The sequence below is a fragment of the Xenia sp. Carnegie-2017 genome, unplaced genomic scaffold (genome assembly GCF_021976095.1).
Source record: "Xenia sp. Carnegie-2017 unplaced genomic scaffold, XeniaSp_v1 HiC_scaffold_25, whole genome shotgun sequence".
In the NCBI taxonomy this organism is placed as follows: Eukaryota; Metazoa; Cnidaria; class Anthozoa; order Malacalcyonacea; family Xeniidae; genus Xenia; species Xenia sp. Carnegie-2017.
Genome location: NW_025813488.1, coordinates 7,500,598 through 7,528,413, shown reverse-complemented (window position 1 = coordinate 7,528,413; position 27,816 = coordinate 7,500,598). Strand labels below are relative to the sequence as shown.

The window sequence follows — 27,816 nt, the reverse complement described above, 5'->3', positions numbered from 1 at the left end:
GTGTACGTTGCTTTCACAAACCGCGATAAGAGGATGATGAATTTTCATCCCTCAACACACTTCGGCGAGATGAAAGCGGGCGTATTGTCGAGCTGTTTCTATACTAACGCTAAAAACGTTGAACATTAGCTTCGTAATTGTTATGCTTTTGTTAGTAACACAAAGCCGATTTGCGAGAGGTCTTTCTTATTCTAATAGGGCGGTCTCTTTGCTCTCGACTGACAACCCCCTCAAACAAGTGTTGAGCATTGGGCGGTAAATGCGAGACGAATATAATGGACATGCGAATCATAACGTGTGCCCTGTTTACATGGATGCAACCAATGAAGGCGAGGCGGCTCTTCGTGCATCGCTTTGATGTATGGAATCCAATTATAAAATGCCCTCTCATTTGCTGTTAGTCATTAGTTCGCCGCCTATCTGACCGCCTAAATCATCATATCATAATAGGCCTTTATTTGCGATAACAACATATTTTACTAAGCACCTCTCAACTTTGGGCACCACCTACACTTATTAATTGCATGGCGGTGCCCTTTGAACAATTATGAGTGTCTGCAAGGAGACAGCTGAAAGAAGCTGCGCCTCGAAATATTTTTGTCATTCCGTCTGCGACGCTCGTTCCGACAAGAACGGCACGAAAGACAAGAACCTCGCTTTATAATGGCCGCAGTGATTCTACCGAGACCGGAGCTTGTTCCACTGCCACGAGTAAGTACTCCTTATTGCTGCTAGGCAATCTGGGATTTGTCTACAGTTTGCGAAAGTGAAATTATTTAGCATACATCTTAGCTCATTGCTTTCAATTCTTCATTATTGTAGGAATACACAGCGAAGCCATCTCCTTTGGCGATGCTGGCAGCGACTTGTAGCAGAATTGGAGAGACACCAAGCATCTATCAAGCCAGCGCAGACTGTCGAAGTAAACTGATACCTCAATGTTATGGGGGAGAGAAATTGTTCCTTCAACCTCCCCCTACAGTCACACCACATTACAGCTATTTGGAAAGAAATCTTCCACTTACACCTCCTCCTGAAGGACATTGTACACCATTCACAGATTACCATGGTAAAACTTTACTTCCACCAGCATTTCAAATTGCCTCGTCACCTTGTACCGCCACTGGACTGCCGTATTTTCCTATTACCCATCCGTGTACTCCAATACAAGGATTACACGGTCTTGCTTACGGGAAAAACGACAGCAAAGGATTATCGTGGTGGAGTGTTGAAACAACGAAATCACTACCTCGTATGCCACACAGCTCAATTCCTAGTTGGTCATCTTCTTTAACTCCTGTCTCGTCTTCTGTTAGTCCTCTTTCTAATCTGGCGTATACGCCAAGTCAAGTTCCAGCCACAAGACGTTGTAGACGTTGCCGTTGCCCGAACTGTGTGAACGCAGCAAATACAGGCAACCCAAACAAGCGCAAAGAACATATTTGTCATATACCGGGTTGTGGTAAGGTATACGGTAAGACTTCTCATCTCAAAGCTCATCTACGTTGGCATTCCGGTGAAAGACCTTTTGTTTGCCATTGGTTGTTTTGTGGCAAGAGTTTCACGCGCTCTGACGAACTTCAAAGACATCTACGCACGCACACCGGAGAGAAACGCTTTTTGTGTAGCGAATGTGGTAAACGATTTATGCGTAGTGATCACCTTAGGAAACACCAAAAAACGCATCAAAACAAAACAAGGGTTGAGAAAGCAGAATTTCAAACCACTGAAACTAAGAATTCTGAAGATCCGAAAGTCACAAGCTAAGATTTAATCAAACAATAAAAGATAGATTGTGTTTTCGGTGTCAACGTTTAACGTAAGGCTGTAGTCACTGCAGTACAACACCGAATTTCAGGAATTTAATCTCCTGTCCGATTCAGGTCTGTCTTTGAATCATACGATACAATGTTAACGAGACAGCAAGCCACTGCTTATTGTGGACATGTATATAATTGAATGATATAATGTTATTTGCCCGAGGGGGATGAAATGAATTCTGTAAAATACTTGATAAATTTTTACTTTGTTTATAATGAAAGTTATATTTAAATAGTTAATAATTCACGCAAAGTTTTCGTAGAAGAAAATAAAGAAGATTCATCTCGACTCGTTGTTTATCTTTCATTTACTTTATTTTTATCATGGTATCTGTGAATCTAAGCTTTATTTTGTGAGGTGTAAACTTATACATAGTATATTCTTCATTAGGGTATTTATTTAGTCATTTTTTTGCCCCTAGTTTAATGAATGTACTTCATTGGTATTGACAATAATATCCAGAAGTGTTCAGTAGAAAATTCGAAGTCTTAAACAGAATGAAATTAAAGTGCTTGTGGGCAGACAACTGTTCAGTATTCTTACACGGGCCTCATTCTTCTTGAACTCATGGAACTTCAAAATTGATTGGTGTTGCACGATTGCTAAATCGACGGGGCATGCTATGTTGATCCGTGAACAGTACAGTTGAGTTCTTCATTCTTCAATTTCATGGAAATTGTCGTGAGCTTGTATCAATACAAAATGTGAAAAAAACTATTGTATCTTCATGCAATGAGGGATGAAATCTCGGGAAGGATGGTCTACAGCTTGACTCGTTGCACATGATGTTCCATTAATTAAAAATAATAAAATTGTCAACTGACTTGCATATTAGACTTGATCACCGCCAAATGGAAGGAGGTTATTATAAAGATATAATATGTTTACATGCTGAAAAGCCTGAAATACCAGCTTTACACGAATAGTTTCAAAATTTCTAATGAGCGTATTTTAAATTGCTGAAGTTTTTTCAAAGGAATTGCCATTTTCCCAAAACGTCTCAAAGCCTCACAATTCAAAAAGAGAGAGAAGTTGTGTCGTCTATTTTGGCGTAAAAGTGGCGTCTCGCCATAATTGTCGACATTTGCATTTCACATTGTGCACTTTTTGTCTTCGTAGAATCAAATTGACGATGAGTATTTTATATTGAAAAAGTTTGTGCTTTTTATAATAATTTGAAATGGAAACCTTTGAATGTCATCGATATTTTGGGTAAGTTTCAGGTATCGTTGTAAATTCTATGCCATAAAAAACCCAACCACCTGATGAAGACCGTTTTCAAAATGGCTGCAAGTTTGCGAAATGTTTTCCTTCGCCATAAATATTTTCGCAGGCCAAACTGGCCTTACTTACTCAGAACTTTCTTTCGGTAATTTAATTGTCGAAGAGAAATCTCCATACTCAGCAAATTGTATTATACTGTCTGTGGTATGGCTTTGTCTCATAAGAATAGTGTTTCCAAGTATTTGTTGTGCAGAATAGCTGACATTGTCACCAATTTTCCATTTGTTTATCAATAATTAACCGTGCAACTATCAATAGATTACAGTCTAGAAAGTTTTCATTCTTTCATCCCTAGACGTAAACACGTTCTTTTTTTATTTGAACTAACATTTTTATCATACATCAAATATCATAATACCCTAGTATGATTACTTTTGTATGAGTTTTATGGATTGCAATCTGCAAATTTTCAATTTTGTGTCTTCTCGTATTCAGTGCGGTTTATAAGTACACAATTACAAAATAGAATACGTAAAGAATCGAAAACAGAAATTGAAAAATACTTAACTCGTAAAAAAAAACGAGGCTATTTTCAATTTCTGGCAACCCAGTTGACCTAACCTCTTTTGAAAATAAAATAGAGAAATGAGAAGATCTGGGCAACGAAATGTGGCCATCCTGAATGACAGGATGGCTTAAAATCGTTTTGGTAAACTCAAAGTAGGACACTGTATTATTTCTGCCGCTTTGTACAACTCAATTTGCTTTGCGTGATAATGACCAAAATAAATTAATTTAAACGACTGGTATTTACCGGTATGATAGAAAGATGTTTTATCTCAAAAACGAGTTGTTGACGACACGCTGTCTATTGATCGCAATTATGCTCTTCACGACTCTCAAAATGTCTCCAAACTTTTGTCTTATGCGCTTTTGTGCAGGTGGTAGTTCGTGTTACCTACATGCCGCGATACGTTTGTTGCACAAGCAACCGATTCCTTCATGGTTGTCTCTTGTGCTATTGTTGGACATGACAACATTTTCAATCACGTTTACTTGCTTCAGCTACGTTTTCGTCTTCCTTGTTTACCTGTAAGTGCGTTTTCAGGCCGTTTGTGGGTGTTCGTTTGTATATGTTTTAGTTCTGCATTGTGGTTAGCAATGTTTGCTAAGTTCAAGGTCGCCTTTGTCGAGCTATGACTCGAGGCCAAAAAAATTGAAAGGTATTTCGCTCTAATTAAAGAGTATTGAATGATATTTATGTCTTCAACGCCATAAACATTTAATTATACTCATTACATAGTCTGTATTTGTTTCGATCACCCCTCCTCCCAGCATGTTGTCTCTAATGTTTAGTTTCGTGGCAATCTTTTGGAAAGTTTGATTGGGGTACGTAAATCGTATTTCCCTTGGTATCATAAGGATTTTCGCAGGAGTGGAGGAGGATTTGACCAGTGCATACGAAGTTGTCGGTTTCGAGATCCTTCTAAACAAGCACTTTCATATTTATATTGAAATATTCCAGAGCAATACTTATTCTGTCACCAAGCAAATATGCCATGATTTCAATATGTTTGTGAACTCGTTTATAATTTACATATTTATTTACAAATAAATACATCCTGTTCGCCTAGAAGTCACACATCATCTTGGTTTTAAAACATACAATTTCATTTATTATGTTCACTCTGTTTTGCCTACAGTGACAGGCTCCTCGCGTTCATCTTGTGAGCCATGTTCGCCTGTTTTATCGTAGCTCGATCCATCTTTATCCTCGTGTGTCTTGTCATTACTTCCCTTCTTGCTGTTGCCACTGTGTGTCTTGACATGCTTTGATAAATGATCGCTTCGCATAAAACGTTTGGAGCAGACAGGACAAGCAAACCGTTTCTCTCCTGTATGCGTCCGTAAATGTCTTTGCAGCTCGTCAGAACGAGTAAAACGTTTCCCGCAGAATAACCAGTTGCACACAAAAGGCCTTTCACCCGTATGCCAGCGTAGATGAGCTTTGAGATGCGACGTTTTTCCGTAAACCTTACCACAGCCTGGAATATGGCAACTGTGTTGTGTTTTCTTTTTGAATGGTACTCCCAACGCTCCCAGCCGCTCGTTCTCTTGACAGTTGGGACAGTCACATGTTGTTCTACCTGTGTAACGCCTTGTCGCTCTTTGACTCGTCATCGGAGTTGCCTGGATGTAAGGTGCCGTAGATGTGATGTACGTCGGTGGATCTATGTACGTTGGTAAGTTGGATTTGTGAGATTCTCGCGTATAAGGAGATGGGAGTGGCGACGATGGATAGATAGTACCAATTTGAGGGGTTCTGGTCAGCATACTTCTTGCTTTAGACGGTTGGTACTCGGGATAACCTGGAAATTGGTTCAATCTATGATGGGCACCACCGGGTGACAGTGGCTCTAACCAACCACCTGTTGCTGCTGTATGAACATCCCAGAATGATCCACCGGGTTGTGGTGTTTCAAATCTTGTCGGCGTTTTAGATGTCGGACTCTCCTCTCCAAGCGAGCATTGATGAGGTGAATGAAGATTGAAAAGCAGCTCGGGAGATGTGTGGATTCTTGCTACTGCTGGTCCATTGTAATTCTCTGTTAATCCCAAATGTATCCCATTCATACCGTAACTTGTTGCCCTACATAACTCAGGCCTGTGGTCCAAATTTCTCGAATAAGTTTGATATGGATTAGGTGCGAGGACAAGCGATGGATCTTTGGGTATGGCAGTGTTGATCGAAACCATGGTTGCTGCGGTGTTTTCAGTCTTGCAAGGATGAAATCTCTTTCCTAGTGTAATTTCAGCTAAAGGCGGCGATGTCTGTTGTCCAATTTTGCTGCAAGTCGCAGCTAGCATAGCCAGCGGTGTTGACGCTCGGGCTTGTATGACTGCTGCCGTTGTTCGTATATTTGACACACCGGTTTCACACAAACGACGATCCTAAAGAGCACGGAAGGAAATATGCAAAAACATGTCTGTGGCAAATCATCCGTTCTCTTAAGTCATTCTTCTCAAAGCATTATTTCTATCATAACCGCCTATCTCAAGTGGGCAGGAATTAAGTTGTTCATTGGCGTGAACAAACGTATAATGAATAAAAACAATATCTATCACGCTTTGTACAAGACGCGTACTTGCTGATTTCCTTCGCCTTGCTGTGATCTTTTTATGGAAATTTTTACTTTTGATGTGTTTTTATTACCTCAGTACAGAAGAATCGTGCACAGTTGGTATAGTACATACAGTCACAACTGTCTATAATTCCCGCTTGACTTAGAGAGTACGTAGCAGATCAGACTAAAGTATATATTGAATATGATGAAAAATAACCATGGTGTAATAATCAACGTATTTTTACAATCCTATTATTAGACAGTAAAATGTTTTTAAAACGGTTGCGACCATCAATTCTTTTACAAGGTGAAGTTAAACATGCATGCATATTTGGATTTCATATCATTCTTTGCATTCGTCTCGAATTTGCATCTCGATAAATTTATTCATATATATATGAAGTGATGTTGAAAAAAATCACGAAAACTACAGTTTCATCAACATCACTACATATATTTACGCTCTGCTCTCGCGCATTGAGCGCTGTTTTACACGGAGAATCATCACAGATAAACTTCCTATATATTTATATATATATAACGTCTGCCAATGCCCTAGCTCAGACATCGTTAATGCAATGTTGCCGTTGACCTGACTTAAAAAAAGAATCAACTCTTTCGACTCGCATATAAGTCTTGAAGAAGTGCATGATCTTAGCAATTTTTGTATTCCAAAATGATCCTTCGACCTTCGGTGTTCGTCGCATACAGCCTAGAGCTTTGCACGATTTTGTTCACTAAACAGTTTCCTTTTTCACTGTTGGAAATTTTGAAAAGGACAATTGACGCAAGCGTCGTGAATGAAAAGCTAGATGCACAAAACTCAAACCAATAACCACAAATAATGAAATACCAGACATTACTCCCATTACGTGAAAACCGCTTTTTGGCTATCTTAAACCAGTATGGTCTGGCGAAGGAAATTTGTGGCTATTTGGTGTACGTAAAAAATTGAAATCACGACATCTTCATCTTGCTTACATAGAAGGTCTATATTGGTTAGAGCTAAGTATATTGACATGCAGCCAACAGGTTTGACTACCATGATTGACAACACTCTGCCGTGGGTTGCATGCTGATATAAAAGGATTTCTCGTTTAATCTACTTTTGGCCCCGAGATTCATAATGTAATATCACCTTTGTTGTAAAACCGAGTGTGTATTTTGAAAAATAAGTCCGCATGTCTAAAACCTTCAAACATATACACGAAGATGCCTGACATGTCTAAACTGTCGTGTGCTTAATACACCGTACAGGACTACTTGGAATATTTACAGATTGATAAGCCATTGGAGCTTTACGTAGTCGACATAATTATATAAAGCCTATAAAAATACAATAGCTACCATAAGATAGATGAAATCCCGTCATCGTTCTTTCATTTATCTTCAAGCAGTGAACCCTGCTGTCAGTGCAGCGGAGGAATGACTGTATGATCATCACAACAGATATGATTCACTTTGTTATGCCGCGCGTTTCAACAATGTCCAATCAAATTAGCGCCAACGTCTTGTCTCAATACAAAAACGTATATTCACACAAATACCTCAATGGAAGTCTGTCCTTACTTAAGGACATGTTTTTTTTTGTCGCATTGAAAACATGTACCATTTTTTTACCATGTGACTGCATGAGGTGTCTAACCTCGTTTATCTGTATAGTAACACATTGTATTGCTATGTTATGCTTCAATACATTGCACTCGCTCCTTTTGAAATTCTTACAATCTTGCGCAACGAGAAATAATGATTATATTCATGAATTCGTGCCCATCATTTTCCTTCGTCTAAAGACGATCTTTTTCCTCGGTCATGCAGCGTGCCGATATTGAAGCGAGGGAACTAGGATGGAAAATTCTGCCATTTCTTATGTGGTATTTCGATCTTATCTCTAAAAAATTGCCTTTATGATCGTTGAAAATTGAAGGGTAGAAAGGCGTTACGAAATTGCGATTATTTCATGAATAGCTGAGAAAATAATAAATATATTTTTTACTTTTGAGGATATCTATGAACCAAAATATATTGACGATGTATATCTCATTGAATTGACGCCCTTTTTCTCGGAGGATAGCTGCATGTTTCTGCTGTGGATGAACGGTTGGCTTAGTGTATATATTCTTTTCTCGAGTGGGTGGGCTAGATGGGCGGTTAGGGGCCGTCCTCATGGCCGGAAAGGGTTTCTGCTTTACAACCTAAATCTTTAAGTTTGTGCGAAGTGATAACTAATATTATAGCGTGGTGGGTGTAACATTGTTAATATATACTTGCCTGTTGTTAATTTTTAGACTTCATCTCGTTAATACGACCAGTTTGGTAAACAAACGGTCATGCTTGTAGATTGCTTGAAAATGATGTCAATTGCTGTAACAAACTCTTAGCGGTATGGTGCATATTTATACATAGACAGAGGTTCTTTTCTTTCTCATTGTTCTGCATAAATTCGCTGTTTTCATTATCATTTTTTCTTGATAAACCATCCTGTGTTGATATATTGTCTTTTAACGCATTCGTGGTGAGCTTTTTTTGGCAAAAGAGTTTAGGATTTTGTTCATATATATCATCGTGCAAAGACCGCGCATCTTACCTTTCGCTCTATACATGAAAGGAAATTTAAAACAGCTGCGTATGTGTTATCATGGCACAGAAGACATTGTTTCTACCGCCATCAGTAATTCATTGCTCTCATTTTGTCGCCTAATGTTGACCGTTGACATATGGTTATCTAACCAGCTTTCGTTTATACAACTATATATTGCATGCATACAGTGCATTTGCGCTCCTTTTGGGCGGTAGTCTTATCTCATTTTAAATCATCTATATGTTTTACATATATCCACTGTTTTCATGTGTAGTATTATATTGTATAGTTCAAGTGATTCTTGAAACATCGGTAAGCACCCATGTTATATTGAAGATCATAATCATAAAACTTCAAGCAACAAACTTTAGAATTTCTCGTTCAATTATTTCATATAGCCTATGCTTACATAATATGCTCATTATGTAGCTGTTTTTATGAACGGTATGTTCAAAAATTTAAGAAAATTAAAGATCACAATTATAACTTTATTATAGCAAGAAACTTTAAAATGTCTTCCTAAAACCTATTTCATATTTTATCTATGCTAAAAAAATATGCTTATTATATAGCTCATTTCATAGTATAATATGTTCAAACATCATTAAAAAGGCATGTTAGTATTGAAAATCACAATTATATCTTTTAGCAAGAATATTTAAAATGTCTTCTTAACATATTTCATACAATATATGCTCAATAAGTTCACTGTTTTTCATTAATAGCGTATCGTTATGAACATAGATATTGGTAAAGATCTTTGGTATAGTATTGGAAATTACTATTAAACCTTTGAGCAAGAAACTATTGTCTTCCCAAGTATTGACATTCATCATGATCAGGCTAACCATGTAGTTCCTAAAGCATTCTGGGCAAAATTTGTTTGCTTATGGGTACCTTGGCTTCACTGTGACTTATTTTCCGTAGGCATCACTCTCCTAGCAAGCTTTCTTTTTATTTTTACTGGTTCATCGCAGTGTACATGTTCTCTTTCGTAGAAGATTTGCTTTGATTGGATTATAGCTGTCGTACGATTTCGGAATGAATGATTTTATATTTTTATATTTTTGTACCCGCGTGCATGCATATCATACACACACATTTTAATTTTGATATTTACCTATTGACTATTGCGGCATATTCAATGTAGTTCAAATTAAAGATACTTTGATTGAAGTTTGAAGAGCAAGTAGAACAGATTTTTTTGTCACTCCACTCATCCAATTAGATCATTACATAAAAAAAAAGACAAATCTTTGCCACAGATCAGATTGTGTTCAAATGAAAATTACAGATTTACGCATTCAGTTTTCTTTCCTGATAAAAATTGGCGATCGTTAAAACTATACCCGAGTTATCAACCATCTCTTTGCTGGCATATCGGCATATATATATATACATATAGTACATATATAAATCGTGCAATTTGTATGCTTTTGTGAGTTGTGCTTTCTATACAGACTCTTTACATTAAACCATGCGTACATGCAATTTCGCTATATTCATTGATTTGCGAATTATAGACACTGTCTTTAAGCTAAAAGTGCATTTTCTAGTATATTGATTTTGTGGTAATATCTAATAATCTCAGTTCTTAAGCCAAGCTAGCAATCATAGCAACTAGCAAACTCTACAACACTATTGTTCGTGCAAGAACAAAAAGTCCTTGTTAAGAAGTCGCAACAAATCTCTGCTATCTATTCATGTACAGCGCAGTTAAAACTGTAATTCTTTGTACGAATAAGTCAAGGCGAATTTCTACCTAATTTTTAGCGCATTACCGTCTATATAGCTATTACTATTGGAAAGCAAACGATGAGAGATATTGGGGTTGTGCTATATTTTAGTCATGGATCTACAGTATAAATGATATAAAGAAAGGATGTGTTATTATGAAAAAAAATGACGAAGAAGACAATGATCAATTCAGTCATAAGCAAATATTTTGTCAACTTTGTAATTTCATTTGTACCTGTACACAGCAAATCATCTCATTGTGTGCCACACATATCGTTGTTGGTCTACCGAAACCAATACTTTGAAAGGTTTCTCCTGGAGCACTATGATCTTAAGTCCGTTTGTGCCCGAATGTGATTTGTTTTTGGATCAGTTGAGGTTTGCCGGTTGGATGAGAGACGAAAGAGGGAGACGAAAGGCGTGCTCTGTGAAAATTACCACCAAATTCTCAAATTGATAGATTTAATATAATTCGCTTTGATGTCACCGACCGAACTTGATTGAATTGTTAAAGGCATAATATTTATGAAAACATTTCCCAACTACCTGCAGGTGAACTTCTATCGAAATTTAGCGTGTGTTTAAAAGGCATCAGCATGCGATGACAATTTTCCTACTGAGATTTAACTGTTACTGTGATTTGCAGCGGATCGTGTATGCGTTCTCGAGTACCTTTATCTGACGTGCATGGCCTTGCATTTGTCATTGTCCATCTTCACACTGCACTTGTAATTTCCATTATAAATATGTCATTATGTAAAGTCTGCCCTAAAGCTCAAGTGTAAAATGAGTGAATGAAGAACAGATAGTGCCGAGAGTTGTTGTTTTTGCGCGCTGAATTTAGATAGTTGAGCCTCGATGGCACTGTAGACAGGTATCTTCTCATGCTGCGCCATCTCCACAGGCATTAAATGATATCTATTACCCGAAATTGTTTGCATATTGTATGCAGAGTCGGCAACTTCTAAAAGCCGATTGTTTGCACTCGCAAACAGATTAGCGACGATAAGCATCTATTAATCAAGCTTAACAAATGTTCTCGTTGTTTCAAAGTCTCTGGACCCGCCGTGATCAATTCTATTTGGACTGGCCATGAGTGGCAGATTACTGGCGCCTACAACACGCGTTTAATTATACCTGAGTAACCCGACCGCTGTGAAGGGGCAATTGTAAGAGGCAGTTTTGAGTTATAACTACAAGACATGGCATTGTAATGGACAATGCTAGAGAAATCCTAACTGCTACCTACATAGATGAACTCGTGTTGCTTCATAATTATAATAATGTTTAACATTTGCAATGTGTCGAGATTTAAGTTTTTAAGCACCTTTTTTTCTTCCGATGGAAGTACATGTAACTGGCTAAAAAGGATTTTGATCTTTTGTTCGTGTGTAAAACTTCAAAATGAAACAAAACGTAGCGAATTGAACGATTTATAGCAAAAATTTACCGACTCGTTAGCAATTTTAGCCATGCTGTTTTTACTTTTTCTATACACACATATACATGTACCAGCTTTTCAATTCTATAGAGCCTGTTTCATCTTTATGCGGTCGGTTCAACGCAAACCCAAGCTACTATATACATAATGTTACCTTTGCGGCACATTATGATGTAAATAATTTATGTGTTCATAGGAGTTTGGATATTTCAATGGACGTCAATTAACCACTTACGTTCTTTTCGATACTTCAATTGTAAAGTTGGTGGTGTAAAGGGGAAAACTTTTAATTTGGGATCGACCACTTCAACTGCGAGAGTTAAAGTATTCCACATTCCATGTGGAGTTTTGTCGTCTGATTATCTGTCTGCCCATGCTCCGTTTTGGCGACCTCCAAAATATGTAGTGTAATTTAGCTTATTAGTATTTGAGAACATTTTGAAAAACATAATGACATTTTGTCATTATGTTTGCTGAAAAAAAATATTAAAAAGAGTATCTTACCTCAAAGTTGCCGTATATAATATGACAGCCTTTCACCTGCGTGTCAGGCATTGGAAGTTGGCTGCGAGTTATGGCCCTATAATTATACTCAGAGTACCGCGCAGATAAATGAAATGCATCGAAATCAGTAATGATTCATTTTATAAATCTCGTTTTTAATGTCGCACTGATTTACTTGTCACCAATGCTCATTTATGAACACGGCCGCGTTTCAAAGTTCCGTGATTTGATGATCATACCAATATCATTGCTTGGAATATTGTAGTTTTGTGTTGTACACAAGACATCTTTTCTGTGAATTGTTCGGATATGCATGGAGGAATATAAATATCTAGCTACCGAAAAAAAATTTTCTCGTTAGTGCGTCTACTATATATGACCAAATATGAAGTGTGTAGATTCCATTCGGTATTGGTGTTGTCGTCAATCACATTTACACGGCGATTGTCCTCAAAAATAACACGGCACCGGTGCAATTGATTTGTTTGTTATGCAGCCAAGTTATTGAGCAATTGCGCATGCATTGAGATGTTGAGATTTGAAGCCTTCAAAGAAGAATTTACGTGCTCAGAGGAACTGTGAAATGACTGGTATTAGAAAGAAGATGCAATTTATGTGAAGTGAAACAAGTGGTAAATGGTTTACGTTGTGAAGTCGTGATAGAAGAAGATGAAGAAGAATTTGTTAAAGAGGTAATGAAATGAAAAGATGAACAGATAGCCGCGATCGACGTTTCATTGCAGAGACGATGGAGAAAAATGGTCGCGTAGACGAATGAAAAAATTTCGAAAAGAACACTCGACAGCAGCGCTAAGGGGTAAATTGTATATTGCAAACTGATATAAAGACGACTTCTGGAAGGAGAGAGTCGTTTTTGTGTTATGTTTGGACCCGTGCAACGGAAAGAATGAAGATCTATGACTTACCAAAAGTATAAACAAATATATTCACAATGGTCAGGAAATGGAGTCCTTTGGTTTGGGTGTTGCACAGTGATGAAGTTATCGTCTCTCCTACAGCTCTTTTCCGCTTGCTGATTGACCTGCTGTCTCCTAGCTTCTGTTCTCATCAAGATATTTTATATCGGCATACGTGATTGTAATTACTGTTTGTTTGCCCATGGCGGGTGCTTCTCTCAGCCATTTATAATTACACTGATAAACACTCGATTATCGAGTAAATGCAATTTCTGTATCAGAAAGTCGTTGTGTTTTAATTTTCTCTTTGCGTGCACACTGTTTGGGGTTATAAGGCAAGTTTGGCTCTAGTCCTTTAATCAAGAACACATGCAAAAACTAACCTGAGATTTTTCCTCTTCAATTCATCTCAAAAGCAGAACTCTATCGAACACAAAAATTTTTCAAAACATTGAAAATGAAAATTTTAGTGTAAGATTAGCTTGCCTTATTTATGTACGGACATGCACTTTTGACACTGTTAAAACATGTTACTTGTTTGTTTAAGAATATGTATAAGAACCGAGAAAAACCCCTTGTATAATTAAATTATTTAGGAAATTTATTACATACAGTTCACCAAGTAAGGATTTTTCTTTCTAATACGAGACTATGAGATTCTTTTTGTCACAGTTGTCAGTAAAATTTTTTGTTCACGTTTGGAATTTGGTCGTATAAAAACACATTTTACTGTGGTAAGGTTTTTTTCCATATACATTATAACGTTCCCACCAAGATAGCCGAACCAGTTATCTCTTGTCTGGGTGGGGTATGTTGCTTTTCAAATAATTAATGGGAAGGGAAATTTCCCTCCCACAACGTCTTCGTGGAAAGCCATGAGACATAGGAACGTTCCTGAGGTCGAACGACAATATTTTTCAAGCAAGCAAAACTCTTGTGTTCCATTTTAACTCTCAGTTCGGCACTCTAAGTCGATTCTATCAATTGTTTTTTGAAGTGAAATCAATTTCATGCATAATAATTATGCCGTGTGCCGCTAATCAACCTAATCTAAGTGAGAAATAATGTCAATTTTTATAAGATAACAAAAAACTCAATATCGTGGCCGCAGCATGAAAAGCATGCCTCCCATCCCATTAAAGACATGATATTTTCTTCCATATATGCTGGTCTGTGAGAGGATAGAAGCGCACATGTAGCTTTACAGGATCTTTCGTCCCACTCGTGCGTCCTTTTCACAAATGCGTTTGTTGTGTCAATATGTAATTTGGACTCAACTATTTATAATTGCCAGGAGCTTAATGGCTTTGTACTTCGTAATTTCTTTCTTTTAAAGTTCGGTTTATTGATTCGTTCACAGGTATCGAGAGATGCAGTCGATTTTCTGAAAATCTTATATGTACATTCGATGGACATGCTTAGTCTTTTGAAGTCATTTCACCAAGAAAAGACATTCGTAAACAGTTGAAGAAGTGCCATCTAGACTAAGAGTGTCATCTAAAAAGCATTAAACCCTTACCCTCAAACTATAACTAAGCATAAGCTGACACTAATTCCTTGAAGATCTGTCGTTGATCCTCTCTTTCATGCAACTATCAACCATTAGCCTTTGTAATAATTTTTAAGATTAATTACGCCGCTATTGACGCTAGCTACGCGTAAAATTCAATCAGAAAAATCGGCGAGATGCCTTTGTATGTGTTTGTTCCTCATTTTTGTCCTCGTAGATAATTAACCATTTCCAATCACAGATCTCTTTTGCCGCTGTGTTTCGCGGTGAGTAAAATCTTTAATTTGAAGTTGCGGTCATCAGAGATATGATCAACGACGTCCACAACTTTGCGTCTTCATTCTGTTCACTTCGAGTCTTGATGAGTCATTCTGTTCTCTTCGAGACTATGAAGTACCTCATAAAACAAGGCAAACACAACTTTTATTGTGTTTGATGCAAGTCGTCATTGACTTTATGCTTTTCTGAAATCACCTGATCCGGCCTACAGTTGAAAAAAAACAGGGGGGGTTGGAGAAATTGATGAAGGGCTCCAGTGAAGTCAGTTCTGGAGTGAAACAGCTCCAGAAAATGTGTTTCATATTTTCGTTTTTCACATAATTACGTTGATAATAATCAAACTATTCCCTAAAATGATACATTTTCGCAAATCTTTGCGAAAGAAAATATTTATTGATAAGTCCATGGGAGATGTTTGAGGCGGTTTAGTGGTAGAACGTCGGTGAAACATCGTTAGTAAACAAAATATTCGTTGCTTCTAAATAAGAATTCCATTTCTGTTCAACTTTTTAGTCAATTTCATTGCAGATAGTGCTTTCATGACTATTGGACAGTTTGGTCTCCTACGTATTTTTTTTCCACACTGCAAGTCTGCAACCTTTTTCGGTTGAATTTATCATTCTCTTTTCAGATTTCCTTCATTTCTTGTTGACAATGCGCTCGCGACTGATATCTTTGACTTTTTTTATTGTCTTTTGAGTTCTACAACTAAAGATGAATATAAATAGTCAGATTTCTTATACCAGAAAGATGGATGGTTCTTTAACTTCAATTCACTAGGGATTTACATCTTGAGGAAGTTGAGTGAACTTGAAAAAATTTTACCCTGGAAAGCCTTTCCTTGTTTTGACAACCGTATTTAAAGCTTTCGTGGTTTCCTCCGTTAGTTTAATTTGGGGAAACGCACCGCTTAAAAGCATGACTAAACGGACATAAAATCGTGTTAAACCCTCTTCTTTCCATCTTCAGTATGTCTATATCTTCTTCAGCAACCTGATGCGTGCAACAATGGAGATAGGACAGGGTTGTCAAATGTTGTTATCTGTGTTTAAAACTGACACTTGCTCTTGTTTATGATAGTGTGGATGTGATTCCCTCTTTTTTAATTCACTTGAGGAAATTATGTCCCGAAGAAGGTCATGAATTGTGAAACGTCATTCGAAGTCTTTGATGAGGGGAATCTTTGTATTCAAATTTACATGACTTACGTACCCCGAAAAGCTTTAAACTCCATGAAGATCGTGTGATTATTATTTGCGCATCTTCTTCTTCCAGTTATGGCTCAACTATATTGTTCTTCGGACGGTTTATGATGCTCTCTGTCTGGCAAAATCTACTGGCTTTAACGTCACGATGTCGTACATCATAATTTCTCTCGTGAAGTTTTTACTTAGGAAACCATGCAAACTAACAACTAAGTTAGAAGTTACGGTGTAAAAGTTTGTACGTTTGAGGAGACATATCAGCATGTTACCTGAAGTATAAACATGAGCCATATGTTCTAAAGCTGTTGCAGACTCACGTTTAGATAACTAGCTTTCCGAGCAATGAAAGAATCTTATCAGCTGTTTCGAAGGAGCGCTTGAATTAAATTTACTTTGTCACACACTGCCACCTCCCGATCTGTAAATACAAGTGATCTTCATGAGACCAGCTTCGACTGAATCTAAACGCTTCAATATACTGTGCAGCATTGGTTTGGTTTGATAGTGTTTTTCAGTATTTCGATTTCTTCATTCATTCCTCTATAGTCATCTCGTGTAGAACTTCGATTGCTTTTGCTCCTGCAAGATGGCCTGATTGGACGTGTCTCGCATTATACACCAGCCCAAAACGGCCATCTTCAATGTCCTCCAACAACTGACAATCGAAGTTGCTAAGTTTGATTTTTTGGTCTTCTATACTCGTCATGTACAATAATAATCTATAACTATTCTCATTTATGCGGCGATGCATTGATGTCCATCAATTATTAGTTTACGGTGTTTTCCTCGCGAAAAATTCTCATGAATTTGTATATCAAGGCTTTTTGAAAGAAGCAAGTCAAGCAAATCATTGCGCAACGTGGTACTTTCATTTCACAGTTTGAAGTATTACTTTGCTTTGAGAAAATTTTTAATATTTCTAGTAATTCTAATTTTTGTGGAATGTCAGTGTTTTTCTTGTCGAACTTTATTAAAAGATTCATTTTATTTTTTTACGATGCACCACCAGTTAGAGGTTTGCAGCAAGTGGTTATTGTGAGGACAGAGTTCGCTCGTACGATAACAAAGACTAACACGGTTGAAATGTTGAAAATGGTCAAATGAAACAGTTGGAGGCTGTGGCATAATATACACAGGGAAACAAGAAATAGTCAAGACAGCATGATTTGAATATGAAGTACCTGCTTACATACTAATATTTTTGCATTGAGATTGAGTGACACATGCGTCATGGGTAATCTGGGTATATTTCATAGAAATGGAGAACATTGTTATTAATTCTATGGAATAATTACTTTGAAAAAATTACTAGAAAAGGAACAAATTTTCTATTCGTGAAAGGATCAGATCACTCTTCAATTATAATGTTGAATATATTTAAATTCTACATTAAATATTTCACACAATTCATGTCCACAATCATTTATCATTATTATGTATTTGAGTATATTGTAATTCACTGTTTTCGAGGTTGTTGTATGGCATGTTGATGGTGGTGTTTGACCGGCTTTTCAACTTTTGGTTGTGGCTTATCATGGAACTGCTTTACCGAGCCAGGATTTGAAGCATCAGTGAGTTTCACTTCGGCTCCTGACACAAGAACTTTACTTGGTGGTCTGCAAATGCAACAAAGGGGTTTCATGTTGTGACAATAGAATAATCTACAATGACTATTGACAAGTAGGGCATCAGAATTAATTAAATATGAGGGAAATTGAGCCCTTTGTGGCATAGGGAAAATCTCAGTTAGAAATTTTAAACGATTAATGTAAGTGATGAATATTGACATATATTAGAATTCGTGCACAATCTATGACACTTGGGAAAACGGAAATTCTACATCAATCGTACTTTTCTTCACAATTTTCCAATATATGTTCTTCTTCCATGAATTTCTTGTCTTCGAGCTTTTGCTCGGGAGTCAAATTGTGATGCGTATGTGGATGTGCCTTGGAAGCAATTCTCATGCCCCCCGCTTTAACTAGAAATATACAATTGTGTAAAATGGTTCAAAACATCAATTAAAGGTCAAAGATGGTTAATTGTCACCGAACGATATCAAAGTTGATAAAAAATTTCGTACCAGCAGGCGGATGGCCACCTTTCAACTCCTTAGCATCGCTGGACATATTTATACTGCGTTAAAACGTTTTCAATATAGACAAAAGACTAGAATTTTTCACACTTTGTTTACGTACATATAAAAATTATCATTAATCAACATACTCACGGTTTTCACGCGTGGCCCCCTCGCAAACTGATCTTTATATAAGTACCTGGAACTGATCGTGGCGTCCTGATTGAAAATTTCAATTGATTTTTGCTGGATTTGAACCAGTTTGAATTGTTTTAAATCTTAGACTAGTAAGGGAAACAGTTTTATCTTAAAATGCACCAACTGTGAAATTATCTAAGCTAATCGACTTCTTGTGCACATGAGCCATGGCATGCATTGTTACCATTGAAGATGACCTAAGATATACGTTACCCAATTGTAACCGAAAAGTAACCAGTCGTCATATCCTAACCATTTGTCATTTGCAATGCTACAACGCAAGACCACTACCTACTAAAGATCAATAAACAAAATAAGTGGTGTACAAGCAAAGACACAAACAAATAATAACATTCGTGGTGTACAAGCAAAGACCCAAACAAATAATAACATTCGTGGTGTACAAGCAAAGACCCAAATAATAACATTCGTGGTGTACAAGCAAAGACCCAAACAAATAACGTTAGTTTGATCATGATCCAATTCTTTACAAATATTTCTAGTTGATGCTTGATACCTTGATGATTAGGTACGTGGAAGTATTGTAATAAGTTTTGTGATCTGTTGTGGCAAATATCGTGTTCAGGATTTGCGTTTGTTATTTATACAAAAGTTTATTTCGGGCCACTGTAATTGGAGAAAAATGTTGTTTGCACCCTATTTAATGTTCTGGCAACGTTAAGCAAACAAATAAATAAATACGTAAACGTACATCAGTATAAGATATGATGAAGAAGGGCCTAAAGCCGTCAAATGTTCTCTTAGACTTTATTTTTGGAAAAAAGAAAAGTATTCAATCGATGTAAACATTTTGTGTTGGCTGAAATTTTAGTCCACCATCTTGGGCCATTGCTAATTAATGAAGGTAATGTCGTTTTTGGAGAGATTAAATTTATGAAGCGTGACAAAATTTAATTATGTCTCATTTACAAATCGTTTATCTTCCTTCCATCAAGATGTAGACAGTAAAAAGTCTCACCCTAGAGTTCCGCTATCTGCAAATTGGAATCTGATATGTTTGGAGAAATGAGCTTTTTTCTAGAAAAGCATACTTTGCTTTGCCTTTTTGCAAGCTTGCTTAGCTAAAACAAATCATTTTACCAATAAATGAGATGTATTTAAGGAATCGTGACGATTTCGTTACGTTATGTAAGTCAAATCGACCTGAACACGAACTTTCGGGTCGATGAAATTGGAGACATCCGAATTATCCTATAAAACATCAAAAATGATTTATGACTCTTCTCTGTTGAATATATTCACCATGTTCTGTATTTATCATGATTTTTTCTTTGTTTGTGTATGGCTTCGCTCTATTTATCACGTGTTGTTTGCACATCGAGTACTGTACTCAAGAAGTGGTTTACATAACAATTCGTCTTGTGCTAATCTTTAATCCTCCGTGATACTAATTCCCTACCACTTCCATAATAACAGTATTTTGTTTCGATTGATCACCAAACATCGCCTCGTGTATTTCAGCATCGTGTGAAGAATGCTGCTGAAGACATACTCCGTGTTGACCGTGTTCGTTCTGCAAGACTTTTATGTTCGTCCGGCGAACTGTGTAAAGACATCAATTTACAAGAATATCGAAGATGACATGAAGAGACTTAAAGCAAATAGTGTAGAGTGCTCTAAAGCGGACTTCGATGATATTCTCAGAATAAAGTGCGAGGGAAATACACAGAAAGCTATGCTTTGTATCACAGAGAGATTACTGGTGAACGAAGGGAAGAATGACGGATATTTGTGGACGTTACTTGGTGATTTATATCAAACACTAGGAAAAACCAACAAAGCAAATAAATGCTACAAGCGTGCAGCAAAGTTAGACGGCAAGTTTCCTGGACAAATTTCACTATGGCACGTCCTTGGACCGTTTCAAATTGGCAAAAACGAAGTAGACGGGGATCCTTTACAAAGCATTGGCGGTATCGCGAAATTGCACTGTCAAAAGTACAACAAGAAATTCCGAGCACATTCCGAGCTGGTCTCTGGTGGTGATGTTAGCTGGAGAACAATCAGACCTGATAATAACGGTTATATCACAATGACTGCTGACACGTATCCACTTGTCTACGGTCTATTTTCTTATGCCGTGATGGAATGGCAAGCCTGGTTTGTGGGGGATTTCATGCTTAACAGTGAGATGTCTTTACTGGTTCAATGTGGTGGCGTGAGTACAATTTATATCGATGATCACATTCTTACTGGTGATGTTTATACTTCCAGAAGATACTATTGGTTAGTTTTATTTTTCATTTCTTGTCAATGACGATCTATATTTCGATGACTGTTATGATTTCGAATTACAGGCATCCTGTTCACTTATTTCCTGGTGTCCATTCTTTACGCTTACGCACGAGGGCCGTTGGCAAGGTAACCTTCACGTGCCGAATAACCCCTGCCGATCAGGCGCCGACATTTCAAATCCATACTCCAGTAACTCCTGATCTCTTAGACGGTAGAATCTTTAGCAATCTTATGGCGATCCCGGTGACCAATCACAATGCAGAAAATTGGCTCACCATCACGAAGCTGTCGATTTCACAAGAAAGTGGACCTACCATTAATGTGCATCTACAGAAGCAAAAGAAATTCATCATTGCACCAGGTCAAATCTACTCGATTATCGCGACATTCCATTTGAAGAAAACCAACGAAAATGAAAAGTCGTGTCCTCTAGAGGATATCCGTGGAAGACTGGAACTAAAATCGAACGAGGGAAGGAAACAAGACGTACCGTTTATCATACGTTGTCGTCCGAAAGAAATGTCCTTTTTATTCACGTTTATTGATCACGATGGTTCCGTACAAAAAGCTGCCGCCATATTTCCACCAGTCATTGGCAAGAAGAAAGATTATCCACAAAAGCATCCTGTACTTTTGACTCTTCACGGAACAGGTTTCTCATTCTTTACACATTTTGTTGCAGCTATCAGACGAAACTATATGCAATCGACAATCACGAGCGTGTTTCCTTTGTGTTAGGCGTATCACCTCAAGATCAAGCGGACGCCTACAAGAGAATGGAAAAAGGAAAGTGGCTGTTCGGTGCTGAAGGATTATGGATTTTGGCACCAACCAGACACGGTGCACACAACTGGGAAGGACCTGGCGATTTGACCGCTATGACGTCATTAGAAAGATTAGCTGAATTGACCCTTGAACATGATTGGATTATGGCAAAAGCCAATGATAAAGCCGTTGTGTTTGCTGGTCATTCAATGGGCGGTCATGGGGCGTGGTTAGTAGGACTTATAATTTTTTACATAGTGTAATATTCCCCAGATGCGATTTTTCTCGTTTCAGGCAGTTGTCCATGCATCATCCTGATATTGCTTTAGCAGTCGTTTCAATAGCCGGATGGATCTGCAAAGAGAACTATGGTGACTCCAATACGTTCTTCAAATACGATATTAGTTTGAGCTATGTAGACGCGAGTGTCAAACACGTCATGGAATCGTGTGTCATTGAAAACGATGCGGAAAAGCACATGTCAAATTTGAAGGTTGCTCATTTTAAACTGTCTCTCTTGTGAAGAGATTCAAGAGAGTGTATGCACCTGTTGTCATTTACTTTATAAAATGTCTTCAGGGCGTACCTGTAATGATCCGTATTGGAGAAAAAGATGAAACGGTATCACCATATTTCTCTCGAAGAATGTACCGACTGTTGACGGAACAAGGCAATGACGTCACTTATAATGAATTACCTGACAAGCAACATTGGTGGTGGGACACATATGAGGAAAATGATGGCGGAGTTGTGAATGATGGAAAGATGAGGAAATTCTTCAGCAAACATTCCAGTTTTGCTATAAGACGCGTCTCGACTCAAGGTTTTTTTTCTAACTGTCGTTTGTGCGATTTTTTTGACAAATCTTACGTTTTTGACATTATTTTGATATCTTTATGTCCACGAAGCCTGCGTCGGCGATGAACATGACAAAAAAGGATGTAAGATCGACGGCTCCATGTATTCTTCAAAGAATATTCCAAATCGTAATGATGAAAAAGAGTTTCTTCTCACTGTTTATAATCCAGCCAGTATCCAAGGTAGGGAAATTTTTATGCGTTTAAACTCCACGATTCTTTAATTCATTCTAACGTAGTTGTCGTGGTAAACCTTAGGAGTCCGCGGAGTTCAAGTTCTACAACAAGCAATTCCCTTTCGAAAGACAACTGTCCATATCAAGCTGTCTGATGACAATGCTACATTAGTGACATCAAACGCTATCAGATTAAGACTAAGTGAGCCTGCAATCTCAGCAGTTCTGTGGAAGACGAGACAAATTATCGTCGACAGTGTTATTTTATCATTTAGTCAAAATGATGAAAAACACGTTGATATTTGTAAGAAAGAAATTCGCGATTGGAAAATCTGTGAAGACTCTGATAAAAGATTGGAGTCTGAAGTAAGTCGAGGTCCTTTAAACTTTGGCCCAGCAAGACGTATTGCTGAGCGACCGCTGATCATAGCTGTAGGTAAGAAGAGAAGTTTCATATAACTCTACGCCACCCTCTCTCATTTACTGTGAGGTATGGTGTTTGCGGAAAATAAGATTTCATAAAATATATTTAGGTGCATCAAAGCAAGGCAAAGATGTGTCTCAAGCATTACTGCAAATGGCCGTTTATGTTGGAAATACGTTCTACCTTACGTCTGATCTTAGTCCAGTTATCTTGCGACATCACGAGATCACTGAAGAAAACACACACAGTAGGAATGTGATTATAATTGGTGATCTATCCCTCACCAAAGATTACCTTAAAAAAGTCTCTCTTCACGTTACAGAAGATCGCTCAATCAGTCTGGGTAAGCACTGCAAAGTTTAAAGTTTTCATTTATGTATATCATAATCATTTGTACAATTGTTTTTTCAGGTAATTGTTGGTTTCAGTGGTCAAATATGGGCATACTCTCCTTAGTCCCTCTTTCGGGATCACGGCTCGGCTTGATCATTACTGGCACATCGTTATCCTCAATACGAGACGTCATAAGTTTAGCAACACCTACCATTCCCCCAATGGCTAGATCACCTTTTTCAAACCTCGTACCTGATTACGTCATCACTGGACCTGATTTCAAGGCAAAAGGCCCAGGTGGTTATCTGTGTGCGGGATTTTGGGGAAACCGCTGGGAATACAGAAGTGAATTGTCTTCTTGCGCCTGCTAATGATGGTAGGATGTCTGAAATTTAGCATTATTTGTTGCTTAAGTAGTCGTTAACTCTACAAAGAAAATAGTTAGTGCAGCGATCTATTTAGCAAGAAGTTATTTATAAATGAAAACGGAGAAAAAGGTATTGTGTTTTTAACATTATGTAATAAATAGATTTTTAAAAATTTCTAGTTTAGGATGCGGTAGGAATTCTTTTCGTGAGATTTCTTTGGAACTTGTGCGGATTTCTTTTAGTTTTATTACAAAACAAAAAAAACACGTAAACACGCTAAACTTTCCTAATCTTAAACATCAGCTTTTCTTCTAGTTCATTCATCTCGTCAAGTTGTTTGACTTCTTTAAAGCTTCCAAGACAATCTTCGTGAATGAAGACCAAAGGTAATGTTCTTGTTCTAGCAAGATGGAATATCAATTCTCTTTCATCCTTTTGTAATTCCACATCTATGCTGACCCACACACCATCTTCGGCATTCCTACTTACCCCATAACGTCCCAATACGTTCTCGAGTTCTTTCGTAGCATTTATAACATTGGGATCTAAAGATGTGCTTGAGTAGTAAACCTTGATATGACTGAACTGTGTTGATCTTCTCTTCGACTTTTTCTTATCTCGAATGGCTGGCATTTTTGGTGGCTCATAATCATTGACACACACCTGGAATGGCCTCCCATTTATAAGTTTTAACCCCCATCTTACGTAGATAGTATACGTCCCTGCCAACGTCGGCATATATGCTACAGTATGGGTTGAATAGTTCTTAGAGCGCGTGCTCTTCACGTGTGGTACTGGTAATGATACAGCTGGGCAGTTTATGCATACACTCAAAGGTCCTTTATCGCGATTGTCTGTGATTACAGTGAATACAGCTAGTTTTCCGACTGTAGCGTGCCTCAATCCTTCCCCGTCCATCCCGTAAAACCCCGGTATGTCGTGTGACGTCCTCTATCGCACAAATCATTCAGCTGACTGCTGTTATTGAGGAGATCTGTTTTTGTGTCATCAGACGGTAAGACCAGCAAGCAATAAGGACTATCTGCTATATGTTCATCTTTATAGTACATGCTAACACGATACTTGCCAGCATAATTGGGAGTATAGTTAACTCGAAATCGACCTTTTCCCATCGAGAACACCTCGAGATTAGGTTTGAAACTCTCTGTCATTTTACCAGATGGCTTGAACTCTATAGAAACCGTTATTTCGTCAGCATTTACATCGTGCAAGTTCAACCTATACTCAATTTCTTCACCAGTCACTCCAAAAACGGTCTCGCTAGCCTTCTCTGTATTACTACTTCGAATCGTTTCTTCGTTATCATCTCTTTCAACATGCTCTCTTTCACCTCTTTCCACATTACGGTTTTTCGCATGTGAGCTCTGTTGCGCCGAATTGCACTCCAGGTCATACTCGAAGATCAAAGCAAGGTACGTCATCACACTTAATTCGTCCACCTCGCTACAAATCATATCGCTTGGAGAAATAATCATCGGTATTCCCAAGGCGCTCTTCGCCGTTTCCATGGCAATTTGAACATTACTAAGTGGCAAACTTCCTTGAAGGTATTGCTCCTCGGGAAGAAGTCCTGGTTTGATCGAGTCGATGAGTTGACAGATTACAGTACCATCATTCCAATCGGTTGTAAAGTTTTTTATTTCGTGGCCAATACGTTTAGAGTTCAACCACCTCAACAGTATTTCTTTGCGTTCATTGGTTCCTCGCAAGTTTCCCAGAATTCTTTCGCAGGTGTGACGTACGTGAATTTAATAAGATTTCACAGTAACCGGATGAGTGCAGGACAATCAACACTTAAGATAAAAAATAGGAAAACCATTATCTAATCGGATATATCTCAGGCGAAGTTCTCTCCTAGTGGACACAAGTAAATTCATTTTTTACGGCTAAGTCCAGCTTGTCAGTTTCACCCCAATATTAAAGTTAAGCTGAGACTAGTCTGTGTGCAATTGTGCTCTACTAGGAAATAAATATGGGCCCCTTATTACACCCACCATTGCAAAATCATATAAACTGAAAAGGAGTTTTTTTTATTTCTGTACGACTTGCCTTTTTAAAACATTAAAACGATTTTACTCAGTCAGCAACGGTCTAAAATCTGAAATTGTTCTGAAATGTATCTTGGGAAAATTGTTGTTGAATTTTGACGACAAAAATACTTGAATGTTTTTTTTTCTGCAGAATACGATAAAATTTTCATCTAAAATACAAGCATTCGAATTTCCAAATTTTTGGGGATAAATTGATCAAGAAATTTGAATAGGGTTGGATGTTTGGACAACGAAAAAATGTTTGAGTCCAATATAGTTACATCAATTCAATAAAGTAACGAAACAATTGGGCTTCGATCTGCATTAAAACATGACTTCCTTTTGATGTAAATGAAATTTGCATTTTAAAATAGGACGCGTTGTTGGATTTTGCTTCAAAAATTAAAACTTGCTTTCAGGATAAGATTCGACACGTATCAAACAAAACTCCTCCTCATTTTTCATTTTACAAAACAAATGACGTGATCGAGAAATATTCGACTTTTCTAAAAAAGAAGAAGTAGGTCACGATGCGTCCCTCCCGTGATTATTATGAAGCTTCAAATAAAACCGCAGCATTTGTTTGAACACAAAACGTTTTCAATCGATCCTGCCAAACATTGACCGACGTAGGGTCCATATACGAAAGATTTAAATAAATTTTCAAGCGAGTCTTTTAAGTTCATGTGTGAGCAAGAAGCAAAATAAATAAAAGTCGTGAGCAAGAAACACACGACTTTTATCCATACAACGGCTTCAAAACATTGTCTGCACGTTAATCGTTTGGACGTCGTGATGAACCAGAAATTTGCGGCGAAATTAAATGTCGTCAGTTTTAGAATACCTGGTTCATATTTCAAATAATTCTTCCTAAATCCCGACTTTCTTCATGAGATCTTCTCTCTCTGTTCTCTTTCTTCCCTGAGAAAGCTTTTTTAACTTCCCGTCAGACTTTTCTTGGGATATATCCAGAAATTTCTCACGAAATATGCTTACTTTAGGATAAGAACTGTTAACAGTTTGTTAGCCTAACAAGCTCGACCCTTAATCCTCCCAGTTTTTGAAGCACCGTCATTTCTTTGTTGTCTTATACAGTTTCCTTCGTCCCTTTCTCATTACAATACGATCAGAAGCGCCCTGTCATGGGACAAAGTGGTTACAATGATTAATAATAGCATTGATTATTTACCCGCATATCCATTAACGTTCATTGTTTCGAAAAGTATCAAGGACCATTTATCATATAACGTTAGAAGCCGGATTACTGAATTCAAGAAACTGTCAATAAGGTGTAATGTAGCTCTCCACAAGGGCAATATGGTGTAAAATTTTATCCTGTCAGAATAGCACACAATTTCTTTGTTTGTTGAATTTTTACTGCAATTTCTTTCTTTGTTGAATTCCAGATGAAGCCTCGTTTATGGAAATGAGTAGTTACAAAAATGATTTGTGGTCTACATTCTTAGGAATACTTGGACGACACGTTGAAAGTAATAAAAATAAATGTCAGGGTTTTTATGCAGTGGAAATTATACACAATAGCTATTGCCATTGCTGTTTATGTCAACACTTTTATCATTGTTGTTATAGCAGCTGTTTTTTTATGTGCTACGTGCGTCTAATAGCTGTCTCATTAATGTTTGATCAGAGTCTTACATAAGTATGTGTAACTTTTTCTTGCGTCATCTTGAAGGCAAAGTTGATGATGCAACTTTAAATGATTCAAGTAATATTTTCTGAGATGTTTTGTGTTTCCAGCCATGTGGTCCACTCTGGCATTGAAACAACGTATTTTTCCGAGAAACAATACTTCCCTCATTCTTTGTGAACTTTTAAATTACGAAAGAGTGAACATACTTTTGAAAGGCAATAGAACGTCACGGAATTTTCAAACAGCCACTCGAGCCAGGAACCAGAGGCTTGTATTCCGGGAGGGTCGAGAGGTTTTACAAAATTATATCATGTCT

At 37.5% G+C, this 27,816-nt stretch overlaps 5 protein-coding genes across 7 annotated transcripts; 2 read left to right on the top strand and 3 right to left on the bottom strand.

Moving 5' to 3' along the window:
• The first annotated feature begins 470 nt into the window (after positions 1–470).
• LOC124452807 (transcription factor Sp5-like) lies at positions 471–2,109 on the top strand. The gene is made up of 2 exons (XM_047003427.1): positions 471–711; positions 823–2,109. The coding sequence occupies exons 1-2, from the start codon at positions 664–666 to the stop codon at positions 1,765–1,767; spliced, it is 993 nt and encodes a 330-aa protein (XP_046859383.1). The 5' UTR covers positions 471–663; the 3' UTR covers positions 1,768–2,109.
• A 2,201-nt stretch (positions 2,110–4,310) lies between these two features.
• Positions 4,311–13,617, bottom strand: LOC124452806 (transcription factor Sp9-like). Of its 3 annotated transcripts, none has more exons than XM_047003426.1 (2): positions 13,360–13,617; positions 4,311–5,997 (listed from the first exon to the last, which is right to left on the bottom strand). In XM_047003426.1, the coding sequence occupies exon 2, from the start codon at positions 5,911–5,913 to the stop codon at positions 4,729–4,731; it is 1,185 nt and encodes a 394-aa protein (XP_046859382.1). In that variant the 5' UTR covers positions 5,914–5,997; positions 13,360–13,617; the 3' UTR covers positions 4,311–4,728. The 3 variants fall into 3 exon arrangements, with proteins under 3 accessions (XP_046859382.1, XP_046859380.1, XP_046859381.1); XM_047003424.1 differs by lacking the exon at positions 13,360–13,617 and adding an exon at positions 10,724–11,335; XM_047003425.1 differs by lacking the exon at positions 13,360–13,617 and adding an exon at positions 7,518–8,124.
• Positions 13,618–17,703: 4,086 nt separating this feature from the next.
• On the bottom strand, positions 17,704–18,585 carry LOC124453640 (death-associated protein 1-like). Its single transcript, XM_047004443.1, has 3 exons — positions 18,428–18,585; positions 18,196–18,325; positions 17,704–17,960 (listed from the first exon to the last, which is right to left on the bottom strand). Exons 1-3 carry the CDS (start codon positions 18,471–18,473, stop codon positions 17,801–17,803), a joined length of 336 nt encoding a protein of 111 aa, XP_046860399.1. The 5' UTR covers positions 18,474–18,585; the 3' UTR covers positions 17,704–17,800.
• A 1,285-nt stretch (positions 18,586–19,870) lies between these two features.
• LOC124453635 (uncharacterized secreted protein ARB_06907-like) lies at positions 19,871–23,970 on the top strand. Its single transcript, XM_047004436.1, has 9 exons — positions 19,871–20,866; positions 20,938–21,527; positions 21,614–21,869; positions 21,935–22,133; positions 22,220–22,463; positions 22,549–22,680; positions 22,756–23,109; positions 23,207–23,440; positions 23,509–23,970. The coding sequence occupies exons 1-9, from the start codon at positions 20,115–20,117 to the stop codon at positions 23,799–23,801; spliced, it is 3,054 nt and encodes a 1,017-aa protein (XP_046860392.1). The 5' UTR covers positions 19,871–20,114; the 3' UTR covers positions 23,802–23,970.
• On the bottom strand, positions 23,869–25,564 carry LOC124452513 (filamin-B-like; the record flags this gene model as incomplete). Its single annotated transcript, XM_047003073.1, is given in 2 exon segments — positions 23,869–24,713; positions 24,716–25,564. Coding segments are annotated over 2 exon segments (1,488 nt in total), but the record flags the coding sequence as incomplete, so codon positions are not given.
• Positions 25,565–27,816: the final 2,252 nt, after the last annotated feature.